This window comes from Gorilla gorilla, chromosome 15 (genome assembly GCF_029281585.2).
Source record: "Gorilla gorilla gorilla isolate KB3781 chromosome 15, NHGRI_mGorGor1-v2.1_pri, whole genome shotgun sequence".
NCBI lineage: Eukaryota > Metazoa > Chordata > Mammalia > Primates > Hominidae > Gorilla > Gorilla gorilla.
This window is the reverse complement of record NC_073239.2, coordinates 82,522,660-82,538,265: the sequence shown is the minus strand read 5'-3', so window position 1 is coordinate 82,538,265 and position 15,606 is coordinate 82,522,660. Positions and strand designations below refer to the sequence as shown.

Genomic DNA, 15,606 nt, shown 5'->3' with positions numbered 1-15,606 from the left:
AACGACTGTCCCAACTTAGGCGCAGGTGCAATAAATCAACCTAAATGTTGTTAACTTGACCAAGCTCATTATGTCATTAACATGACATTAACATTGTGGTTTTAGCACCTGTGGGTTTGGCTTAGGCACTCATGAGTAATACCAAGATGGAGTCACTCTGGCCAACTCCAAGCGCGGGCAGATGCAACACCCCTAGGAGGGAGCTTTACCTCTCCTATTTGGGCAAAATCCACGACGACTTCCTGGCTTCTGCCACACAAAAGACCCAGAAGTAAGTCCCGTTTCTGGCAACCTGCTTTCAGGGCCCCTCTCTTTGCTGAGACCTTTCCTTTTGCTTAAGAAATCCTACTCTACTCACTCTCTGGTGTCCACACGCCTTATTCTTCTTGGTTGTGGAACAAGAACTCAGACCTAGCTGAGCTAGTGACTAAGCAGACTGCAACAATAGGGAGATCCCATCTCCACAAAATAAATAAATAAATATAAATAAATCTTTACTGTTATTTCTTTTTACATACTTTATTCACCTGAAATGGGCTTAATTTTGCTTAAAATATCAACTTTGGGGCTATGCAGAAAACAAAATCCATTTTCGTATACCAGAGACAGATAATTTCAAGTTAAACTGGGAGATATCCTTCTGCAGAGGCTATCTGCTCTAACTAGCAGCACTTTACATGAGAACTGCCAACTTCCAACTGCTCCAAACAAGTTAAAAAACTAAGGCTTGAAGTATACAGATCTCACTCATCATGCCTGTTTAACATGAGCTCATCAGAAATCACAACATAAATTTTCTAAAGATAATCTCTTCCACATAAAATCACCCAAAAGTCTAGGAAAATGACTTACATTATGGTAAAATGTGGACTCATAATGAATATATATCAGCAACGTGCAGTTTTAAAAATGGACTTCATCAGAAACTACAGAAATAGAAACAATAGCATTTTCTCAATGTTATGATTATGTAACACAAGAGTAAGACCAGGACAAAATGGCATTTAATACAACCCAATATTATATGTTCACTTTGCGGGAAAAAACTTTTTAGATAAACCTATACAGTAAAAGACTAAAGCCCTTAGGAGATTTGCTTGATCCATTCTATTTGAGCCTAATAGCATACTTGTCTATTAGGGTTGTCTTCAATCCGATTATTATAATCTTTTAATCAGTTTAATCTTTGTAAACCATGCCATACTGCCTTCAACTCTAAAGAGAAAATGATTTTGACAACCATGAACTTTGTCCCACTAAACTCTAGTTGCTCAAAGTGCCTTTTCAATTTTCCATTATGTCCTGTGAAATTGCTCCTCTCAAGTAAAACCAATATATAGGTTAATAAAATTGAGACCAAACTTGTTCTCACAACTGAGCTATATATGACTGTAAACTAGAAATCAACTCCAACTGGAACCTTTAAAACCATGCAAACACATGGAAATTAAATTACCTGCTCCTGAATGATCACTGGGTCAAAAACAAAATCAACATGGAAATTTAAAAATTCTTTGAACTGAATGACAGTAACAACAAATCCTATCATAACCTCTGGGATATGGCAAAGGTGGTGCTAAGAGGAAAGTACATAGCCCTAAATGCCTACATCACAAAGACTGAAAGAGTACAAACTGACATTCTAAGGTCACACCTCAAGGAACCAGAGAAACAAGAACAAACCAAACCCAAACCCAGCAGAAGAAAGGAAATAACCAAAATCAGAGCAAAACTAAATGAAATGGAAACAAACAAAAAAAAATACAAAAGATAAATGAAACAAAAAGCAGGTTCTTTGAACAGATAAATAAAATTGATAGATCATTGGCAAGATTAGCCAAGAAAAGAAGAGAAAAAATCCAAATAACCTCAATAAGAAACGAAACAGGAGATATTACAACTGACACCACAGAAATACAAAAGATCATTCAAGGCTACTATAAGCAACTTTATGCACATAAACTAGAAAACCTAAGGGAGATGGATAAATTCCTGGAAAAATACAACCCTCCTAGCTTAAATCAGGAAGAATTAGATACCCTGAACAGAACAATAACAAGCAACGAGATTGAAATGGTAATTAAAAAGTTACCAACAACAAAAAAAAGTCCAGGACCAAATGGATTCACAGCTGAATTCTACCAGACATTCAAAGGAAGAATTGGTACCAATCCTTTCGATACTAGTCCACAAGACAGAGAAAGAGGGAACCCTCCCTAATTCATTCTATGAAGCCAGCATCACCCTAATACCAAAACCAGGAAAGGACATAACTGAAAAAGAAAACTACAGACCAGTATATCTGATGAAAACAGACACTAAAATCCTTAACAAAATACTAGCTAGCTGAATCCAACAACATATCAAAAAGATAATCCACCATGTTCAAGTGGGTTTCATACCAGGGATGCAGGGATGGGCAAGTCAATAAATGTCATACACCACATAAAAAGAATTGAAAACAAAAATTGCATGACCATTTCAATAGATGCAGAAAAAGCATTCAACAAAATCCAGCATCGCTTTATGACTAAAATTCTCAGAAAAATTGGCATACAAGGGACATACCTCAGTGTAATAAAAGCTATGACAAACCCACAGCCAACATAATACTAAATGGGGAAAAGTTGAAAGCATTCCCTCTGAGAATTAGAATAAGACAAGGATGCCCGCTCTCACCACTCCTCTTTGGCACAGTACTGGAAGTCCTAGCCAGAGCAATCAGACAAGAGAAAGAAAGGGCATCCAAATCGGTAAAGAGGAAGTCAAACCGTCACTGTTTGCTGACGATATGATCGTTTACCTCGAAAACCCTAAAGACTCTTCCAAAAAGCTGCTAGAACTGATGAAGAATTCAGTAGAGTTTATGGAAACAACATTAACATACACAAATCAGTAGCTCTTCTCTATACACCAACAGCGACCAAGCAGAGACTCAATTCAAGAACTCAACCCCTTTTACAAAAGCCGCTAAAAATAAAAATAAAATAAAATACTTAGGAATATACCTAACCGAGGAGGCAAAAGACCTCTACAAGGAGAACTACAAAATAGTGCTGAAAGAAATCATAGATGACACAAACAAATGGAAACGCATCCCATGTTCATGGATGGGCAGAATCAACATTGTGAAAATGACCATACTGCCAAATGCAATCTACAAATTCAATGCAATCCCCATCAAAATACTGCCATCATTCTTCACAGAATTAGAAAAAACAATTCTAAAATTCATATGGAACCAAAAAAGAGTCCGCATAGTCAAAGCAAGACTAAGCAAAAAGAGTAAATCTGGAGGCATCACACTACCTGATTTCAAACTATACTATAAAGCCATAGTCACCAAAATGGCATGATACTGGTATAAAAATAGGCACATAGACCAATGCAACAGAATAGAGAACTCAGAAATTGATTTACAGCCAAAAACTTACACCCAACTGATCTTCAACAAAGCAAACAAGTGGGGAAAGGACACCCTTTCCTTTTTCTTTTTTTTTTTTTTAATTGATCATTCTTGGGTGTTTCTTGCAGAGGGGGATTTGGCAGGGTCATAGGACAATAGTGGAGGGAAGGTCAGCAGATAAACAAGTGAACAAAGGTCTCTGGTTTTCCTAGGCAGAGGACCCTTCGGCCTTCCACAGTGTTTGTGTCCCTGGGTACTTAAGATTAGGGAGTGGTGATGACTCTTAACGAGCATGTTGCCTTCAAGCATCTGTTTAACAAAGCACATCTTGCACCGCCCTTAATCCATTTAACCCTGAGTGGACACAGTACATGTTTCAGACAGCACAGGGTTGGGGGTAAGGTCACAGATCAACAGGATCCCAAGGCAGAAGAATTTTTCTTAGTACAGAACAAAATGAAAAGTCTCCCATGTCTACTTCTTTCTACACAGACACGGCAACCATCCGATTTCTCAATCTTTTCCCCACCTTTCCCCCTTTTCTATTCCACAAAACCGCCATTGTCATCATGGCCCGTTCTCAATGAGCTGTTGGGTACACCTCCCAGACCGGGTGGTGGCCGGGCAGAGGGGCTCCTCACTTCCCAGTAGGGGCGGCCGGGCAGAGGTGCCCCTCACCTCCCGGACGGGGCGGCTGGCCGGGCGGGGGCTGACCCCCCACCTCCCTCCCGGATGGGGTGGCTGGCCGGGCGGGGGCTGACCCCCCACCTCCCTCCCGGACAGGGCGGCTGGCCAGGCGGGGGCTGACCCCCACCTCCCTCCCGGACGGGGCGGCTGGCCGGGCGGGGGCTGACCCCCCACCTCCCTCCCGGACAGGGTGGTTGCCGGGCGGAGACGCTCCTCACTTCCCAGACGGGGTGGCTGCTGGGCGGAGGGGCTCCTCACTTCTCAGACGGGGCGGCTGCCGGGCAGAGGGGCTCCTCACTTCTCAGACGGGGCGGCTGCCAGGCGGAGGGGCTCCTCACTTCTCAGACGGGGTGGCTGCCGGGCGGAGGGGCTCCTCACTTCTCAGATGGGGCGGCTGCCGGGCGGAGGGGCTCCTCACTTCTCAGACGGGGAGGCCGGGCAGAGACTCTCCTCACCTCCCAGACGGGGTCGCGGCCGGGCAGAGACACTTCTCACATCCCAGACGGGGCGGTGGGGCAGAAGCGCTCCCCACATCTCAGACGATGGGCGGCCGGGCAGAGACGCTCCTCACTTCCTAGATGGGATGGCAGCTGGGAAGAGGCGCTCCTCACTTCCTAGATGGGATGGCGGCCGGGCAGAGACGCTCCTCACTTTCCAGACTGGGCAGCCAGGCAGAGGGGCTCCTCACGTCCCAGACGATGGGCGGCCAGGCAGAGACTCTCCTCACTTCCCAGACGGGGTGGCGGTCGGGCAGAGGCTGCAATCTCGGCACTTTGGGAGGCCAAGGCAGGCGACTGGGAGGTGGAGGTTGTAGCGAGCCGAGATCACGCCACTGCACTCCAGCCTGGGCACAATTGAGCACTGAGTGAACGAGCCTCCGTCTGCAATCCCGGCACCTCGGGAGGCCGAGGCTGGCGGATCACTCGCGGTTAGGAGCTGGAGACCAGCCCGGCCAACACAGCAAAACCCCGTCTCCACCAAAAAAATACGAAAACCAGTCAGGCGTGGCGGCGCGCGCCTGCAATCGCAGGCACTGGGCAGGCTGAGGCAGGAGAATCAGGCAGGGAGGTTGCAGTGAGCCGAGATGGCAGCAGTACAGTCCAGCTTCGGCTGGGCATCAGAGGGAGACCGTGGAAAGAGAGGGAGAGGGAGACCGTGGGGAGACGGAGAGGGAGAGGGGGAGGGGAGAGGGGAGAGGGGAGAGGGGAGAGCAAAGGACACCCTTTTCAACAAATGGTGCCGGGATAATTGGCTAGCCACATGTAGGAGAATGAAACTGGATCCTCATCTCTCACCTTATACAAAAATCAACTCAAGATGGAATAAGGACTTAAATCTGAGACCTGAAACTATATAAATTCTAGAAGATAACATTGGAAGAACCCTTCTAGACACTGGCATAGCCAAGGATTTCATAATCAAGAACCCAAAAGCAAATGCAATAAAAACAAAGATAAATAGCTCAGAGGTAATTAAACTAAAGAGCTTTTGCACAGCAAAAGGAACAGTCAGCAGAGTAAACACATAACCCACAGAGCAGGAGAAAATCTTTGCAAAGTTTGCATCTGACAAAGGACTAATACACAGAATCTACAAAGAACTCAAACCAGTAAGAAAAAAAAAATCCCACCAAAAGGTGGGCTAAGGCTATGAATAGACAATTCTCAAAAGAAGATATACAAATGGCCAAGAAACATGAAAAAATGCTCAGCATCACTAATGATCAGGGAAACATAAATCAAAACCACAGTGCAATACCACCTTACTCCTGCAAGAATGGCTATTATCAAAAAATCAAAAAACAGTAGATGTTTGGCCTGGATGCGGTGATCAGGGAACACTTCTACACTGCTGGTGGGAATGTAACTAGCACAGCCACTAGGGAAAACAGTGTGGAGATTCTTAAAGAACTAAAAGTAGAGCTACCATTTGATCCAGCAATCCCACTACTGGGTATCTACCCAGTAAAAGGAGTCGTTACATGAAAAAGATACTTGCACACGCATGTTTATAGCAGCACAGTTCGCAAATGCAAAATTGTGGAACCAACCCAAATGCCCGTCAATCAACGAGTGAATAAAGAAATTGTGGCATATGTATATGTATGTGTATATGTGTATGTATATGCAGAGTGGAATACTATTTGGCCATAAAAAGGAATGAATTAACGACATTTGCAGTGACTTGGATGAGATTGGAGACTATTATTCTAAGTGAAGTAACTCAGGAATAGAAAACCAAATACCATATGTTCTCACTGATATGTGGGAGCTAAGCTAATGGGGACACAAAGGCATAAGAATGATACAATGAACTTTGGGGACTTGGAGGGACGGGTGGGAGGGGAGCGAGCGATGAAAGACTACAAATAGGGTGCAGTGTATACTGCTCAGGTGATGGGCGCACAGAAATCTCACCAAGCACCACTAAAGAACATGTAATCAAATACCACCTGTACCCCAACAACCTATGAAAAAAAAGAAAAATATTTTTCCAAAGCACTTTTTTTCTACTGAGATTGTCCCCATCTCCTAGAAAATTAAAAAAAAATCACCTTTTCCTCCCAATGGGGGGAAAAAGGAAAAGCATGAAAGTAAAGTTAAATAGCAATATCTGAAACTGAAGGTAAGGTGCAAGTAAAGTGCTAGGTTTTGCTATAGTTTAAAAGATTTAAAAAGCCAATGTAGCTTTAAATTATTAGCATGATTTGCAAATGAAATTCTCTAATATGGAACCACAAAAATCAGCATATAGAGGATCAAATTAGTACTACAGGTGAAAGCACTTGGCCACCCACAAACCAAGAGGAAAAAAAAAGAAACTAAAACAGGTGGCAGGTACTTGTTACAGTTTAGGTAGCTGAACTATCACTAGATCATAGTTTAGAACTATCACCAGATATAGTTGGTGAAAATTTAATGAATAAGAGGAAATGGAGGAAGCTCAGAAACCACAGTTATTTCCATTTTAAATAAGGATGATGGTTCTGCACCACCAGCTGTTTATAGTTCACTGAGTGAGGTTCTAGTTGATAGGAGATAATTACCTCTTCCCTACAGGAGGTGAAGTGTTTCTCATTCTGCAGACACCTCTGATGAATGGCCATGTGGGTATGAGACCAAGATAGCATGCCAAGATCAGTTTGGTTTTTAATGATCTCTTTAAACACTTGATTTTCTATTTTTTCCTATTTAAGTGTAGAAAAATGTGCACCTTAAAATATACAGAACCATATCACTGGCTGTCATTTTGCTTTTATACAATACCTTAATTTTACAGGGAAAGTAGAGCGTACACAGTATGCCATCCACAGCATTAGAAAAGGATGAGGGTGGAGGATGTTCCATGGTCATTTCAACTTCAAACATTTTGAGATTTGAAGATTCTACTGACTCATTGTTTTCCCCTGAAAACTATTCTGTCCCTCAGCACCTTATCAGATAATGATGTTCCCATTATCCCAGCCATTTCAGTTCTTTCATCTACTTGGAAAGGCCTATCAATTTTATCTTCCCAATCTCTCTCAAATTTGTCTCTTCACTTCCAAAGCAAACTGCCACATACCTTAATACTTCTTACCTGCACTATGGTCCTCTTATCTCAAACGGTCTCCCTGCTTCTAGTCTCTTCAAATAATCAAGTTCAACTAAAATACTAGTTTCAGATTAATATCACTTAAGTACCACTCTCATCATACCACTTTTGTATGTAAAACATTTCAAAAGCAGGTTGTGACTCCAAAATAGAAAAATGCTTATGGCATATTAAGCAGAAAAACAAAATCAAAAATAAATTATTTTCTTACAAATATGTAAGATGGTGTGTACAAGTATGTAAGATGGTGTGTACATATTAATAAGAACTAGAAAAGAACACAAAAAACGAAAAGAAATTAATTTTAAAGGGTCTGAGACTTGATGTTTACCAATAATTTCTATTTGTTATAATAACATTTATAAAACAAATAAGTAAAATCTTTCAGTGACCACTTACTGCCTATGTACCATAAAACTTAACCTCTGTAATCTGTTTCCAAGCCTACCTTTCCAACTTATTCTCCATCCCTCCTTTCACACAACCTAAAATTCCAGACAAACTGAACTGCCACACTTATCATATGAGTTCCTGTACTGTTCTTTCCCAGTTACCAGCCACTGCTTAGCTGATAACCTCCAGCTGGTACATTCTTTTCCTTCATTTCTGTGTGTCCAAATCCTATTTAACTATCTTTTACAGTTTACTTCAAACAACACATTCTCTACAAGACTATCCCTGATGTCGCCTTACTCAAAACTCCAATAAGCATTTCATCTATTTCTCTCCTATAAAATGTAAGATGTTATATTTGTATTGTATTGTGTGTGTGTGTGTACGTGTGTAAGAAGTAGCTCCCTTTAGGACAGGGTCTTTGTTTTAGCCATCTTTGTATTCCACTCAAGGCATAACACAGTGTCTTTCTGAATAAATATGTAAAATGTGTGAGTACTGATTTTCAAGGGCCAGGAAGACTAAAAACAACTGAAATTATTACTCTTAGTTATATTATGATCCTTCGTTTTTTCACTCAAATTTATTCTTAACCCAATCTTCTTACCTGAAGATATGTTATTCTCCGCTGAACCAGTTCTGTCAGATCTTTGGCCTCTTTTTCCCGCCAATCACCTGCTCCATCTGTCTGACTGAGGTAGTATAGATCCGTCATTATAGACCTGTTAAAACAAACAACAATGGAGATCTAACTTGTTTGTACTGCTTCACTGGATTACACAAAGTCTTAAGAAGAATGCCAGATTCCTCATAAAGATTGATGCTCGCATTGACACTGGTACTCATCTTTTATTTTCTATCAAGGTTGTGCAATTCAAAAATTAGTCTCTTAAAATCCAATAGTCATTCCTATAGTAAATTTTCACTGTTGAGAAAATATACTTTTTTTGTTCAAGCTAGTCAGCTGCACTTGTTTCTCAACATAGACAAAGCACTACAAAGATTTGGAGGAAAGTGAATACGCAAAGCAAACAAATGAGTAAATTAACATAGAGAAAGAAGTTGACGTTAGTATTAGTACCTCTTGGTTCTCTCTACTATCATTTCATGCCCCCTTTTAATTTTTCTCTTCATATTTAAACACTGAGTGACTGGAAAAAGATCAGAGGAAAATTTTTACACAACTCTTAACAGTATAAACCAAGGGTCAGCAAATTTTTTCATTAACAGGCCAGACAGTAAATATTTTAGTCTCTACAGACCTCTAAGATCCTTTACCTTTGTAGCAGAAAGCTGCCATAGATAATATGCAAATGAATAGGTGTGGCTGTGTTTGAATAAAACTTTATTTATAAAAACAGGCAATGAGCCAGATTTGGTCTCTGGGCCATAATTTGCTGAGTCCTGGTCTAAACTAATAAAATGATTATTTAGCATCAGTAATTCCCATTCTGTGTAGCATCAGTAATTTCAATTACAACATGCTCAATTACCTGCAGAGTAAAGTAAAATCTCCAGTAAACTAAAAAGAGAAACTTTAGGGCTGCTACAAATGGTTTTATTTATATTGCATTAAATAAAAATTATGACTTGCATTTAGCAAGAAAAGTAAAAAGCAATAGTCTCTGTTTGTCTAACATCCCCTACAAACCTGTCAGCAAATTTATAGCTAATTTCTAATTTTTCGCATATCACCAACAGCACTTTTACCAACTGAGACACCATCTTCTCTCACCTGGATTACAACAACCTCCTAACAAGGTCTCTCTTCTTCCACCATTGCCTACATCTAAAGTCTGTTCTCAATATATCAGCCAGATCCTGTTACAACATCAGGCAAATAATGTTACTACTTTGTTCTTAACATGAATTGGCTCCTCAGCTCAGAGTCAAAGCCAAAATTACTACTTTGACCTAAAAGACCCCACCCAATATGGCTCACTTTGATCTCATCTCCCACTACCATCCTCCTTGATTTCTCTATTTCAGTCACACTGGTCTTGTTGCTAACCCCTGACACTGCCAGGTATATTCCTACTCCAGAGCTTTTCTATTTGATCCTCCCTGCCCTGGAATGCTCTTTTCTCAGATATCTATTCACATGGCTCACCTAAATGACCTTGAAATCTTTGCTCTAATGTCACCATCTTCATAAGGTTTTCCCAGATTATCCCACTTAAAAATCCAACACTCCCGCCCATCACCCTCAACCCTTGGTTTTCCCTCTCCTCCTGTTTGAGTAGGTAGCTAGGCAGACTTAAAAGGGCAGAAGAAGGCACCCCCTTAACCTCCAAGCAATGTCAGGTGGCCATCAGGTGATGGTCAGGCAGTTGTTAAAGTATCTCTCTAAAATAATTTAACTAGTCACAGCTGGTGCCAGGGAACGGCAGTCTCCTAGATAGATAGAAAACAACTGAAGCTGGTCATCAGCAGCTTCCTGATAAGTTTTCAAGAGTTGTGTGAGTTGGCTCAAGCATGTGTACTAAGAGGCAAAATGGCAGACTTTAACTGTTATATGACCTTCCTCTAGGAACACTCAACTGGTAAGGAAAAAAAGCCTCAAATGAGCATGTGCACAACTTCAGTAAACACACTGCATATGCGATCCCTCCCAAGTGCTGGCAGGCCATTGCTCATGCAGACAGCCTGCCCCAAGGAAAAATCAGGTAAGAAGAAATGCAAACCCTGGAACCATAGCAATATATACAGGCCCAAGTCAATGGTCAGACAGCACACTTGACCCTATCAAGTCGCCCGCTTGGCCCTCTTACAAGTGTACTTTACTTCCTTTCATTCCTGCTTTAAAACATTTTAATAGACTCTCATTCCTGTTCTAAAACTTGCCTCGATCTCTCACTCTGCCTTATGTTCCCCTGGCCAAATTATTTCCTCCAAGGAGGCAAGAATTGAGCTGCTGCAGGCCCGTATGGATTCACTGCTGCTAACACTCCTTCCCTGCTTATTTTTTTTTTTTCTAAGCAGTTATCATTTTCCAATATACAATATTACTTACTTCTTATCTTTCTGCCCTACTAGAATTTAAGCTCCAAAAGAATGAACTTTTTTTTGGTTGCTTCTTTTTTTTGTTGTTTTTTGTTATTTAAAATCAGCATGTGGAAGAGTGCATGTCACAGACAAAATATTCGATAAATATCTTTAGATGAATGAAAAAGTAGCAAAAGAAAAACCTTCAAGAGTTTATATAATGAGATAACGGTGATAATTTTTATCTTTTACAAATCCAGTTTGATGGTAGACAGGTTTGGGGAATAATCCTTACCCAGGTGTAGCTCCAGCTTCATTCCTTCTCAACACTTTGTATTAACTCCTCTGTTCAAGGCATGCTTAAGATTATGGATTATTTGTTTATGAAAATTATAAAGTCAGAAATGTATTTATATTGTCAGAAAAATTACACATCTAGAAATCACTTACAATGATTGTATTAACTAAAAACATAAAGCATTAGCTGGAGATTCCAAGAGTACTTAGAGAAAACTGATGTATTACAATAAATAAAAAAGAACAACAATAAATAGGTACACCTATTCTAAGTGCTTTACATTATTTCATTTAATCTCACAATAATCTTACAAACTAGGTAAGAAATGGCAAGCATTGAGAGGTTAAATAATTTGCTCAAAGTCACAAACCTCAGAAATGTCAGAGTAGGAAATCAAACCCAAGCAATGAATTTTAAAGTCCAGGCTTCTAACTACTACACTAACAAATATCAAAGTAGGAGGTCCAGAGCACAATAATGTGTCCTCTCCTCAACGTAAATATCCAAAAATCAGAAAGTCTGAATCAGAGGAGAGAGCTTTGGGAGCCAGACATACCAATTTCTCAATTCTGGTTCTATCTCCTACTAATTTTGTGTCCTAGGAAAATTATTTTGACATCTCTGAGACAAAGTATCAAAAGACCTTCTCTAAAGCTCTTTAAAAAATACACATAAAATAGTAATACATGTGGTAGCCGCTTTTTTTTTTTTTTTAAATGCTAGAGGTCCTCAAAGAGTTATTTCTGAGCTTTTACATTGTGTCTGAAGAGCACCTACTAATAATTCTACTACCAAGAGGAAGGAGCCATTAGATGTGGGTAACAGTAACACGTGGTATTGATAATCAATTATAAAAATGATCCAATACTGAGTTCCATATAACACCCTGAAGAAGGGGATTGATCAATGAGAAGGAATCACTTAAGAGATGGTGAAATATGCCCTCAACAACTGTGATTTGCCTAAGAGTATGTGACACAGTCTTAGTACTCTTTTATTCCTGATTCTTAACTAGATGCTAAACTATTTAGCAAAAACGCAATGGCAGCCCACAGGAAAGTCTTATTTACTATCACAGAAAGCCATTAGAAGTACACATGATTAACAGAATATGTGATAATAGCCCCTTTTGAATAAAGTGAAACTATTAATTCAATTAAAAATTAAAAATCTTAGCCACCATTTAGACTATTCATCCTAAATTAATAGTGGAACAACTTTGAACGATGCTTTGGAACAACAGTTCCATTTGTGAAGCACTTTAGACATTTGTTTCATGTGTCAACATTCATCACACACAGGACAGTTTGCAGCTTATCTACTTCCATTTTCACCCTTTTAAAACAGGCAAGAGGCCAATATGTGATGCCTTGTCCATTTTCTTATTTGTTATTCTCAGCTAGGATTCAAAACATTTTCTTTTCATGAAAGAGACCTTGGCTGCAAAAACCAAACCTACAATGCAAGAAATTAACCTGAAGTCTTTAGACTAGGCAAAGTTTCAACTTCAAAGTTTTTTCAGATTATAAAACTGAGTCCTCTATGGACTATTATGTAGACTACAGTATTTTTTTATAGTTACTGAGGGGGAAAGTCACTATCTGTACGAAATTGTGAGTTGCTCATGGAAACACAGAAGTCTTTAACTATAATAGGGCTATAGGGCTCAGCTAAAACTTCATTTAAAACATATTCTCAGTTTCATAAGCCTCTTTCCCATCACACTCATTATTCTTTATGTTTCATAGGTTTCATCATAATAGAATGTGGTCATTTGTTTTTTCCTACCTATCAAATAGGAGTAATCACAAAACTTGTTGCAAGTCTCAACTTTACATTTATTTATTTATTTATTTATTTATTTATTTATTTATTTGAGACAGAGTTTCACTCTTGTTGCCCAGGCTGAAGTGCAGTCACACAATCTCAGCTCACTGCAACCTCCGCCTCCCAGGTTCAAGTGATTCTCCTGCCTCAGCCTCCCAAATAGCTGGGATTACAGGCATGCACCACCACACCCGGCTAATTTTTTCTGTTTATAGTATTGACAGGGTTTCACCATGTTGGTCAGGCTTGTCTTGAACTCCTGACCTCAGGTGACTGGCCTCCCAAAGTGCTAGGATTACAGGTGTGAGCCACTGCGCAGGCGCAAGTCTCAGTTTTAAATAACAGTATCGTTCTGGAAATGTCATACAATGGAATAACCAGTTTATCAGCAAATTTCTGTTGAAGGAAAAAAGGAAATTCAATATGCTCTCAGTTTTACGTTAAATGTGTCACTACACACATGCACATGGGTGCACGAATGCACAGGAACAGATACAGAAACAAAAAGCATTACATTTCATTGACAATCATCATATAGCCTCAAGGAGGTAAAAACTGCATTAGGTCTAATTTAGAGAGAAAGTGCCTTGAAATATAAGCATTAGCATGGTTTATGCTTTCTTGTCATAGGAATCAAGACATTCCTTTACCATTGTGAATGAAAGCTGATCTCTACTTTTTTTAATAAATTAGTTTATGTCAATGTTTTTACCAAGTTTACATCAGTACTAAGTCTTGGCAATTAATTATTCACATTCATCTGTCTCTACCTAGAAAGCAGAATAACCAAGCAACTAGAAGACCAAACATCAAATAAAAAAAAAAAAAAGAGTACACTAATTTTTTGTGATAATGCAGGTAGGTTATCAATATAAGTTACTGTAACTTCAGGATCCACTAAAATTAAGCTTGTTTTTAAAATCTTTTGTTTCTCGGCCTCTCTGTTGGAGACCATGTAAGCAAGACAATTAAGTCCAGGATACAACCTTAAATTCAAACTAGTTCTTTACTGATTCAATTATTTTTGAAAGTTATCATCCTGCAGTATTTATTTTTTGGTCAAAGACAAGAAGATAATCAAATCAGCAAGGGAACCATGGTGACTCAAAACCATTCTGCAGAAGCCCTGGGTTTTCAGTAACTCTACCCTGAAACCAGATCTCCTGGAAGAGTCCCAGAAAGCAGGGAATCTGGCTGTTGTGGTTTTGACTACGAACATATCAAGAAATCTAATAAGTGGGCATACTAAAGACCTAGTATGAGACCACGTCAAGGTTTGGGAAATAACAAAGCTAGGCAAGGTACCAGCAAAATAGTGCTGGCCATTTGAGGATACAATAAAGTTGCCTGAAGACACTGAGTAGAATATAACTTCTTGTTGTTGTTGTTATTGTTTTTTGAGACAGAGTCTCTCTCTGTCGCCCAAGCTAGAGTGCAGTGGCACGATCTCAGCTCACTGCAACCTCTGCCTCCTGGGTTGAAGCAATTCTCCTGTGTTAGCTTCCCAAGTAGCTGGGATTACAGGCATGAGCTACATGCCTGACGAGCTTTTTTTGTATTTTTGTAGAGACGGGATTTCACCATGTTGGCCAGGTTGGTCTCAAACTCCCAGCCTCATGTGATCCACCCTCCTCGGTCTCCCAAAGTGCTAGGATTACAGGCATGAGCCACCGCGCCCCGCCGAGTAGAATAGAATTTATGACTCTGAAAGCAAGCCACCTATGACAGGTATTAAAACCTCTATTTCAAAAATTGGTTATGTTTTATGTTCCTTATATTTTCTGCTAATTTCTCTATTTTTCTATTTTAATAGTCATAAAACTATTAAAAAAAAAAAGACTTCTAGTCTGCCTCTATGCCACTGAGGAACCAAACACAAAGAGGGCTTTTTGTTTACGCCTGATTCAAAATGTTGAAGAGAGAAGTTTGGTCGGGCGTGGTGGCTCACGCCTATAATCCCAGCATTTTGGGAAGCTAAGGCAGAAGGATCACTTGAGCACAGGAGTTCAAGACCGAGTTGGGCACCATGGCAAGTCCCCCTCTCTACAAAAAATAAAAAATCTAGCTGGGTGCAGGGACACACGCCTATAGTCCCAGCTACTCGGGAGGCTGAGGCAGGAGGATCACTTTAGCCCAGGTCGTTTTTGCACCACTGTGCTCCAGCCTGGGTGACAGAGAGAGACACTGCCTCAAAAAAAAAAAAAAAAAAAAAAAAAAACCAGAGAAGTTCCCCCTAAGGGCCAGCACAGAGATGGAATCCAGGCAAGAAGGTGAAGGAATTAACACTTACGGGGGTAAATGTGACTAAGATTTACTCTCAAAGTCAAATCCATGGGCAAATCTGCATCATGGGCAAGAAAAATTACTTGAGTTTTGTCCAAAGCTGCTTTTACTTCGGTTTGCTCCTGCAGCAAAA

General features: G+C 40.1%; 1 protein-coding gene across 6 annotated transcripts in view; it reads right to left on the bottom strand.

Annotated features, from left to right (window-relative positions):
- The window catches only part of FUT8 (fucosyltransferase 8), a 401,412-nt gene that overhangs the window by 98,448 nt on the left and 287,358 nt on the right, over window positions 1–15,606 (bottom strand). For all 6 annotated transcript variants that reach the window (XM_063698317.1, XM_063698318.1, XM_055362109.2 and 3 more), the window contains one exon: window positions 8,688–8,802. In XM_063698317.1, coding sequence (XP_063554387.1) covers window positions 8,688–8,802 — 115 coding nt within the window. The remainder of the gene's footprint in view (window positions 1–8,687; window positions 8,803–15,606) is intronic.